General features: G+C 46.1%; 1 protein-coding gene across 1 annotated transcript in view; it reads left to right on the top strand.

Annotated features, from left to right (window-relative positions):
• The window catches only part of VAX2 (ventral anterior homeobox 2), a 35,904-nt gene that overhangs the window by 16,331 nt on the left and 9,514 nt on the right, over positions 1-10,059 (top strand). Inside the window, exon 2 of the mRNA XM_003793432.2 lies at positions 5,008-5,195. Within this exon, the coding sequence (XP_003793480.1) occupies positions 5,008-5,195 (188 nt within the window). The remainder of the gene's footprint in view (positions 1-5,007; positions 5,196-10,059) is intronic.

Genomic DNA, 10,059 nt, shown 5'->3' with positions numbered 1-10,059 from the left:
AAAAAAAAAAAAGCTCCTTCTGAGCCTAGGATTGTAAAATATCTTATAGTTTCTTGTAATGCCTTTATCATTTTACCATCTATGATTTGCACTTTAATCCACTTGAAACTTACTGTTATTTATGGTGCAAGAAAGGAATTTAACTTAATTTTATTCTAAGCAGATAATTTACGATCACCAGTCTACTCACTAAGACCAATCTTTTCCCATCTAGCATGCCCCTCCACTCTAAACTCTAACACTACATATACATGTATGTAATATCATACTCTTCAGCTCGGCGCCTATAGCTCAACCGGCTAAGGCGCCAGCCACGTACACCTAAGGTGGCAGGTTCGAATCCAGCCCAGACCCGCCAAACAACAATGACGGCTGCAACCAAAAAATAGCCGGGCGTTGTGGTGGACGCCTGTGGTCCCAGCTACCTGGGAGGTGGAGGCAGGAGACTCGCTTGAGCCCAGGAGTTGGAGGTTGCTGTGAGCTATAATGCCAGGGCACTCTACCCAGGGGGACAGCTTAAGGCTCTGTCTCAAAAAAAAAAATCATACTCTTCATTCCATTGTTTCCCAACATTCAGTTATTTGCATGCCATCTTCATTTCCGTTATATTTACATTCCATTTATTTTCTAAATAGTTTAACATAATGCATTGTAAAATTAAATACCAACTTTAGCCTCATCCTAAGCATGTAAACTTGTGAGTTTAAATGTTTTTCTGATAAACATTAAAATAAGAACATAACTTTTAAGATGACAAATGTTTATCTATGTACCATTTTAAATCATCTTTTTGTTTTGTTTTGGAGACAGAATCTCACTGTGCCATCCTGGCTAGACTGCCTTGGTGTCATACCTCACAGCAACCTCAAACTCTTGGCTCAAGCAAATCTCTTGCCTCAGCCTCCTGAGTAGCTGGGACTACAGGTGTCTGCCACATACCCAGCTATTTTTAGAGACCAGGCTCTTACTTTTGCTTAGGCTGGTCTCAAACTCCTGAGCTCAAGCAATCCACTTGCCTCAGCCTCCCAAACTGCTAGGATTGCAGGTGTGAGGCATCTCACCTGGCTGTCAATAGTTTTCTCTCTCTTTTTTTTAATTTTAATTTTTTTTTTGAGATAGAGTCTCACTGTGTCACCCTTGGTATAGAGTGCTATAGCATCACAGCTCACAGCAACCTCAAACTCTTGGGCTTAAGCGATTCTCTTGCCTCAGCCTCCCAAGTAGCTGGGACTACAGGTGCCTGCCACAACACCTGGCTATTTTTTGTTGCACTTGTCATTGTTGTTTGGCAGGCAAGGGCCAGGTTTGAACCTACCACCCTTGGTGTATGTGGCTGGCACCATAATCATTGCGCTACAGGCACTGAACCAGTTTTTCCTCTTTATTTCGGAGTTGTATTCCAGAGTATGGTAGTACCAGTTTGCTTAACCATTCTCCTATTGAAGGACATTTGATTTGTTTCTATTTAGGGCTTTTAGAAATAAAGCTGCTAGTAACATTTTTGTACAGGGTTTTGTGTGAACGTAAGATTTCATTTCTCTAGAATAAGTGCACTAGATTGTATGGTAAGTATATATCTAACTGTTTAAGAAATCTCCAGGCTGATTTCCAGAGTGGCTGTACTATTTTCCACTCCCATGTATGAGAGACCCAGTTTCTCTGCATCTTTACCAAACTTTGGCCCCCTCGGTCCTTTTTTAGTCTAGCTATTCTACTGGGTGTTTCTCACCGCAAGTCTGAGGTTGCCTTTCTTGTATGGTTCTTGCCTCCCCTAACCCTAAGCTCAGTGGCTGATCTTGGCTGCTCCCTGAGGTACCAATGTTCTTTTGAGCTCTTGTATGAAGAAAAAAGTGTGGACCCAATATCAGGGGCTCTGGGAGGCTGACTCAGGGAGAAGGTATGTAGCTTCTGGCACCCTTTCTCTCAGCACCCTTCCTCTCATAGCCAAACATACAAAGTCATGTTTCGTAAAACCCATGCTTTTGGAGTCATTTGGGGTGTTGTGATCTCACAGTTGGAAATGGTGCAGCACAAGCAAAGAGGACTGACCCCGTGAGGTCACAAGCAAAGTGACCTAAAATATTACCCTGTCTTTTTAGAATGGGGAAAGTATTGGAGCTGGGAGCTTGAGATGTCCTGAGAGACCTGTGTTCCTACAATATTTCAAGAGCAGGGCCCATGTCTTTCCAATGTGCTCTGCCAATACCCTGGCAGGACCTGGCCTGGGATGGGAAGGAGGCCACCTCTGAGCGGTGACTACAGCTCCCACTTAGATCCACCTTCTCCCTGAGGTTGACTGTGATATGAGCGTGCTTGGGAACTTCTTAGACCTGTGCCAGGACTCTGAGCCAGGAGCCCAAGAGGAGCCAAATCATTCTCTGGAGGGGGAATGTGAACTGACACTGGCCAGGGCTAGGAATAGCCTCTCTCCTGAGGTGGGGATTTGGAGGTAGGGTCTCAGGTTAACCCTCTAGCTTAGAGATTCTCAAAGGGGGACCAGCAGTCCCTGCCAATCACAAGGAGCCTCCTGCCAGATAGCTCATCCCAAATACAGCTCCTTTCATTATGTTGTGGGGGAGGGGTGTGATGAACTCTTCCAGATGTTTCCATTTTTTTCTCATGACCAAAGTCCTCTTCATTATAACTTGTTGATTGACTTGTTAATTATTATTATTTTGTTTTTAGAGACAGAGTCTCACTTTATTGCCCTTGGTAGAGTGCTGTGGCATCACACAGCTCACAGCAACGTCCACTCTTGGACTTAGGCGATTCTCTTGCCTCAGCCTCCAAGTAGCTGGGACTACAGGCACCCCCCCTCCTACAACGCCCGGCTATTTTTTTTGTTGTTGCAGTTTGGCCGGGGCCGGGTTTGAACCTGCCACCCTTGGTATATGGGGCCGGCGCCCTACTCATTGAGCCACAGGCTCTGCCCTTGTTAATTATTTTTAAGAAAGTATTCATTCACAAGGTATAATGGGGATGCTTCAAGAGTTTATTGAGCACTGTCATTGTGACTTGAATAAATTCCTTAACATTTGTGACTTGAATAAATTCCTCCATTTCCTCATCCACAAAATGGGGTTATTAAAAGTTCCAAATTCATGGAGACACTAAAGTGCTTAAAACAGTGCCTGGGCTGACTGCAGTGGCTCTCGCACACCTATAACCCCATTACTTATGGAAGCTAAGCAGAGAGGATTGCTTGAGGCCATAAGTCTGAGACCAGCCTGGGCAAAATAGTGAGACCCCATATCTAAAAAAAATGCTTGTCTAAATTAGCTGAGCACAGTGACGTACATTTGTAGTTCCTGCCACCTAGAAGGCAGAGGCAGAAAGATTGCTTGAGAAGAGTTTGAGGCTACAGTGAGCTGTGATCACATTACTGCTATCCAGCCTGGATTGACAGAGTGAGACCCTGTCTGTAAAAAATATCTTTAAAAACAAACCAAAAAAAAAAAAAAGGAAAAAATTCACAGTGCTTGCTGGCCCAGAGCAAATATTGCAGAAGTGTCAACTGTTATTATGACTAGAATGTGAGCAGCCATTGCCACTGAGCTTATGGCTCCATCGCAAACTCCAGCTATGGGCACCCCCTGGAGGGGGCTGGGATTCCTGCAACTGCAGAAAGCTTTTGCTTTCTCACTTCTGCTTCCTCAGGGTTGCCTTGCCATTGCCAACCTTCCCATTGCCTAGGTTCTTCCCATACAATGGTAAATTACTATCAGTTTAGTTTCATTATCCTCGACATCATTTGTTGAGAACTATTGGTAAATATGCAGAGATGCTGCTGCATATTTCCACAATTAATTTTTAACATAAAATGTTCTAATAACTAGATTTCTAGCCATCAGGGTGTGTGGTTCAAATGTGGATCATCTCTGCCTCTATGGTTAAAGATAATGTGTATAGGCTCGGTGCCTGTGGCTCAAGTGGCTAAGGTGCCAGCCACATAAACCTGAGCTGGCAGGTTCGAATCTAGCCCAGACTTGCCAAACAACAATGATGGCTGCAACCCAAAAATAGCCAGGCATTGTGGCGGGTGCCTGTTGTCCCAGCTACTTGGGAGGCAGCAGCAGGAGAATCACTTGAGCATAGGAGTTGGAGGTTGCTGTGAGCTGTGATGCCATGGCACTCTACTCAGGGTGACAGCTTGAGACTGTCTCAAAAAAAAAAAAAAAAGATAATGTGTATATACAGGGTGTCTATAAAGTTCGTGTGCAAATTGCACACTATTTTAAGTTGCACACGAACTTTATGGCCACCTGTATGATCACTACTACCCTCAAAAATTTTACTTTTGCTGAACACTTTGTGTTGTTACTAAGTTCTTTATGTGGATATATGTAGAGAACACGCACCGCACTGCAGCGTTTTCAACCTCTCTTAAGTAGACTCCAAAATTCTGGAGACCCTGGGCATAGAAGGCATTGGTCCAGAGCCCAGGGGGTGGCCCTGATGTTCAAGACTAAGCACATGTTGAGGATCCAGTCCCCCCGGAAGACACTCTGATGGCCTGATACAGCAGCAGTAGCCCTTGGGCTCCTCCAGGGACCCCAGCTCCCTAGTCTGTCCTCTGCCCCACACTAGCTAGCCTTCTCACGGACCCCCACAGAGCACTCACCCATGCACATGCACACGCGCACACACATGGCTTAGGATGTGGTTCTGGACATCTCCAGTAAGTCTTACTTGATTGATCACATCCAATTCTAACCCATCTCCTATCTTTCCTCTGTACTTGAGAACTCAGCATATTTTTTCCTACTCACTCCTTATTCTGCTGAGGAACAGAATCACAGATGGGGCCCATTCAGTGTACCCCTTAGATACACTATTCTGCCCTGAGTGAAGTTGAGAAATCTGGGCCCAGAGAGGCTAAGCAACTTGTCAGAGATCACACAGCCATGTCCAGGCCAGTCCTGTTAAATCGTAGCACCTCTTATTAAGATGGCTGTTGGTGGCTCCTTTGCTAAGGAACTAACCTTGTTCCTTTCATGGTCCCTGCAGATGCCAAGGGGACCATTCGGGAAATTGTGCTGCCTAAGGGTCTGGACCTGGACCGGCCCAAGCGGACTCGCACATCATTCACTGCTGAGCAGCTGTACCGCCTGGAGATGGAATTCCAGCGCTGCCAGTACGTGGTGGGAAGGGAGCGCACAGAGCTGGCCCGCCAGCTGAATCTCTCTGAGACCCAGGTAAGAGGCCAGTGCCAGGCCACTCCATTCTTGCCTGGCAACCTGGGAACTCCCTGGAATATGAGACTTCTTGATCTGCTACAGGGAAACCCAACTTTGCAGAAGTTAAGACATGCATGAGGGAAAAACAAAGCTACCGGTAAACCAGAGCAAAATAATACAGTGTGGACAAGAGAGTCAGTAAATGCCACGTGGGGGCCTTCTGGGTACATCAGGCACTTTGGGTAGAAAATGGGAAAAGGGCAGAGAAAATGGGGGAGGGGTACTCAATATTCAGGGAGTGACTTGGAGACATTGACTTGTAAGAGGAGCTATAGGAAGGGGTGATGTAGAGGCTGGCTGTCTGGGGAGAGATGAGACATAACAAAATTGTGCTGGGACCTCTCACTTACCCATCTGAGACCTTTCCCACCCTCCATTCCCTGTCCTTCATCTCAATATGCCTCAGTCTCTTGTTGGAGAGGAGGCATCTTCTGCGCACCCCTTTCACCTGGGAAGGCCTGGCGTTTTAACAATATGCTTAACTCAAAAGAAAAAATAAAAGCCTTTATAAACTAAGCAGTTTGGCTGGGCATAATGGCTCACAACTGTAATCCTAGCACTCTGGGAGATCGAGGCATGTGGATCCCTTGTGCTCAGGAGTTCGAGACCAGTGTGAGCAAGACAAAGACCCCATCTCTACTAAAAATAGAAAAACTAGCCAGGCACAGTGGCTCACACCTGTAATCCTAGCACTCTGGAAGGCTGAGTCTGGAAGATTGCCTGAGCTCAGGAGTTTGTGATCAGCCTGAGCAACAGCGAGACCTCATCTCCAAAATTAGCTGTGTGCTGTGGTAGGCACCTATAGTCCCAGCTACTCAGGAGGCCGAGGCAAAAAAAATCACTTAAGCCCAGGAGTTTGAGGTTGCTGTGAGCTATGATGTCACAGCACTCTACCAAGGGTGACATAGTGAGACTCTGTCTCAAAAAAAAAAAAAAAAAAACAGAAAGAAAGAAAGAAAAACTAACTAGGTGGGTATTGCAGTGGGAGCCTATAGTCCCAGCTACTTAGGAGGCTGAGACAAAAGGATCACTCAAATCCAGGAGTTTGAGGTTATAGCTACAATACCACAGTGCTCTACCCAGCTACCCAGGGCGACAGAGTAAGACTCTGTCTCAAAAGAAAAAAGAAAAAAAATTAAAAATTAAACTAAGCAATATCTTGTGTGAATGGAGACACTTCAAGCTAGTCCTAGAGTTATAAAATAAAAATAATAATAGTAGTAATAACAACAGGCTGGGTGTGGTGTGTCACACCTTTAATCTCTCTCTCACCAAAGGGAGACCCAAATTTGGGTCTCCCTATACCCAAAGGTCCCCAGGTGGCATTTACTGACTCTCTTGTCCACATTGTATTTTTTTGCTCTGGTTTACCCATAGCTTTGTCTTTTCCTCATGAATGTTTTAACTTCTACAAAGTTGGGTCTCCCGGTAGCAGATCATTTTGGAAGGCTGAGGCTGGAGGATTGCTTGAGGCTAGAAGTTCAAGACCAGCCTGGGAAACATAGGGAAATTCTATCTCTACAAAAAATAGTAAAAAGTAGCCAGGTGTGGCTGTGTGGGCCTGGAGTGTCTAACAATTCAATTCTGACACTAATTCCCACAGGGAGGAGGATCACGTGAACCCAGGAGTTTGAGGATGCAGTGAGCTATGATTACACTACTGCACTCCAGCCTGGCAACAGAAATGAGACCCTGTCTCCAAAAATAAATAAATAAATGGATGATGATAATAGTACTTAGTACTTATTTATAGGAGGCACTAAGTCCTTTACCTATGTTCATTAACTAATTCCTCCCAGCAGTGACATGAAGTAGCTACCAGTATTATCCCATTTTACCGATGAGAAAAGGTTATGCCCAAAGTCATAAAACTGGTAAGTTCCAGAGCAGAGCTTTGGCAAGCAGTCTCAAATTTGCATGCTGCCTATGGACTGTGTGACTTTCCTTGGGCTTGTCAGAGAATAACTCAGAGACCCTCAGTTTAGCTATGGCTCTAATGGCTTAAACTCACATAGCAAGGTAATCAAACAATAGAATGTATTGTGCAAATAACTGCCAAAACAGGACTGGTGAGTGAAGGGGAGTGGCTTGGGAATGAGGAAGCCTGGGTCTAGAGCAATGCACTGGTTTCCTACTGGGGAGCCAGCGGGGATGCTGTGTGGGCAGGGCTTTCCCTCCTGCTGCTATCCCTCCCTTGGTGCCAGTGTCCACACTGCAGTTAGAGTTCCCTGCTTCCCTCAGCAGAATTCCTCCAGCTCCTCAAGGCCTACCAGCAGAGCAAAGATCACCCCTTGGGAGGGGGCAGTCCTGATGTCCAGTGCCTGATGTCTCCCTGAGGGCTGAGCATTCTGCTCCTGGGGAGAACAAGAGTGGGAAAGAGGGAGAGATGAAAGGGGACAACAGGAAGAGGAGGGGCTGCCTGGGTCATCTCCATCTGCACTTGTTTTCTGCCAGGCTTCTGCTCTTAGGGAGGCTGTTCACAGCTCTGCAATGCCAGAACTCCTAGGGAAGTCACAAGGACACACTTAAACTCCAGGACCAGGCTCCGAGTCAATACCCACACCTTCCCTTTGCCCTAACTACGCTCTCCTCACCTTGTTTTGCCTTAAACTCTCTCGAGACTGTGTTGTCTGCGTACCTCAGATGCCCAAACCTGCAGCTCCTTCTGGGTCCTCATCTTTTGCTTGCCCTGAGTGAACCCCACCCTCACTTATATACCCTACATTTAGCTGCCCCCAGAGGTCAATCCTAAACCCCTCCTCCTATAGGAAGCCTTCCTAGGGCATCTTGACCTCTTCCCAAGAGATGCGTTCCACATGGCTTGCCCTACAAAGTGTGTGTGTGCACGCATGCCTGCTTCTGTGTGTTTTGTGGTAGGCTTCAACCAGTACACATTTCTCAAGGTCAAGAATATGTTTGAAGGCCACACCTGCTCTTCAGGCCTGCCCAGGGAGCCCAGCACACAGTGGGCACACAGTAAGCCCTCAGCAAGTCCTCAGCTCACTTATTATTGCTCGCCACCCTATTTTCTCATTTCCCAAGCCTGAGGGTGTGCAGAGAGTATAAGTAATGTACAGCCAATATTTATTGAGAGCATCCTATGCACCACCAGGCCCTGTTCTAAGGGCTTGACATATTCTAACTAGTTTAGGCCCCAGCACAGCCTGTGAGATAGGTGCAAGGTTTCTCTTCTGACTCCAAACATATAGTGCAGGGGTCCTCAAACTTTTTAAACAGGGGACCAGTTCACTGTCCCTCAGACCATCGGAGGGCCCGACTATGGGCCCCGGGACAAGTCGGCTGCTAAGCAGGACAGGCAGCGGCAGCAAAAACACCTGGCAGGCCAGATAAATGTCCTAGGCAGGCTGCATGTGGCCCACGGGCCATAGTTTGAGGATCCCTGATACAGTACTCCAATACCACCAGCAGACAGTGCTCCAGTTCACTGGCACCAACTAGAGTGTCCAGCAATTCAATTCTATCACTAATTCCCAGAGTTAGCAAAGACCCTACAAGTTAAGGGCTTAGTCCCACAAGACAGTGCCACAGCAGAGGCCAGTCACAAATCCCAGGAGCCACCCCTGTGCTTCTCAATCAATGGCCCTAAATTTGGGAATTCCCAGGTCACCCTCCTCAGGTTTGATAATTCACTAGAACAGAGGTTCTCAACCTTCCTAATGCCACGGTCCTTTAATACAGTTCCTATGGGTCGTGACCCACAGGTTGAGAACTGCTACACTTGAACAACCCACAGAACTCAGGAAAACACTTCACTTACAGTTTTTTTTTTGTTGTTTGTTTTGTTTTTTTAGACAGACTCTTACTTTGTCACCTCCACTAGAGGGTAGTGGCAATATCAGCTCACTGCAACCTCAGTCTCCTGAGCTCAGGCAATCCTCCTGCCTCAGCCTCCCTCTGAGTAGCTGGAACTACAGGTACATGCCACATATCCTGGCTAATTTTTCTATTTTTTTTTTTTTTTTTTTTGAGACTGAGCCTCACTTTGCATAGGCTGGTCTTGAACTTCTGGCCTCAAGCAATCTTCCTGACTGAGTCTCCTAAAGTTGTAGTATTACAGGTGTGAACTTCCATGACTGGTTTATTGTAAAGGACACAGATCAGGAACAATCAAATGGAAGAGAGGCAGACAGGGCCATGTAAGAAGGAGGCCATGGAGCTACCCCATCCTCTCCAGGGCCCCACTCTGCCTCAACACTTGGGTCTCATCCCTAAGGAGTTTTTATAATCCAATCTCCAGCCTCCTTCCCTTCCTTCTCTGGGGGGGGAGGCTAAAAATTTTCACCCTTCTGTCATATGCTTGGCCTTTCTGGAACTGGCCACCATCTTAAAACTAAACATCCACCCTGAGTCACCTCACAGCATAAAATTCATGTATAATTCAAAAGGCCTTGTTATAAGTAACAAAAGACACTCCTATCACTCAAAACATTCAAAGGGTTTTAGGAGTTGTGCACCAGGAATCCACAAAGACCAAACATATTTTTTTATTTTCTTATAAAAATTTTGTTTTATCAACCAGTTTACATATCACAAATATATATTATACTGACTCGGCTCCCACAGCCCAGTGATTAGGGCACCAGCCACTACATCGGAGTTGTAACCCAGCCCAGGCCTGATAAACAATGACAACTACAACAAAAAAACAGCCAGGCATTGTGGCGGGCACCTGTAGTCCCAGCTACTTGGGAGGCTGATGCCAGAGAATTGCTTAAATCCAAGAGTTTGAGGTTGCTGTGAGCTGACACCACAGCACTCTACTGTGGGCAACATAGTGAGACTCTCTCTCAAAAAAAAAAAA

This window comes from Otolemur garnettii, unplaced genomic scaffold (assembly GCF_000181295.1).
Source record: "Otolemur garnettii isolate 467f Iridium unplaced genomic scaffold, OtoGar3 scaffold00068, whole genome shotgun sequence".
Lineage (NCBI taxonomy): Eukaryota > Metazoa > Chordata > Mammalia > Primates > Galagidae > Otolemur > Otolemur garnettii.
The sequence above is the reverse complement of the archived record's forward strand: the minus strand, read 5'-3'. Positions and strand labels throughout refer to the sequence as shown.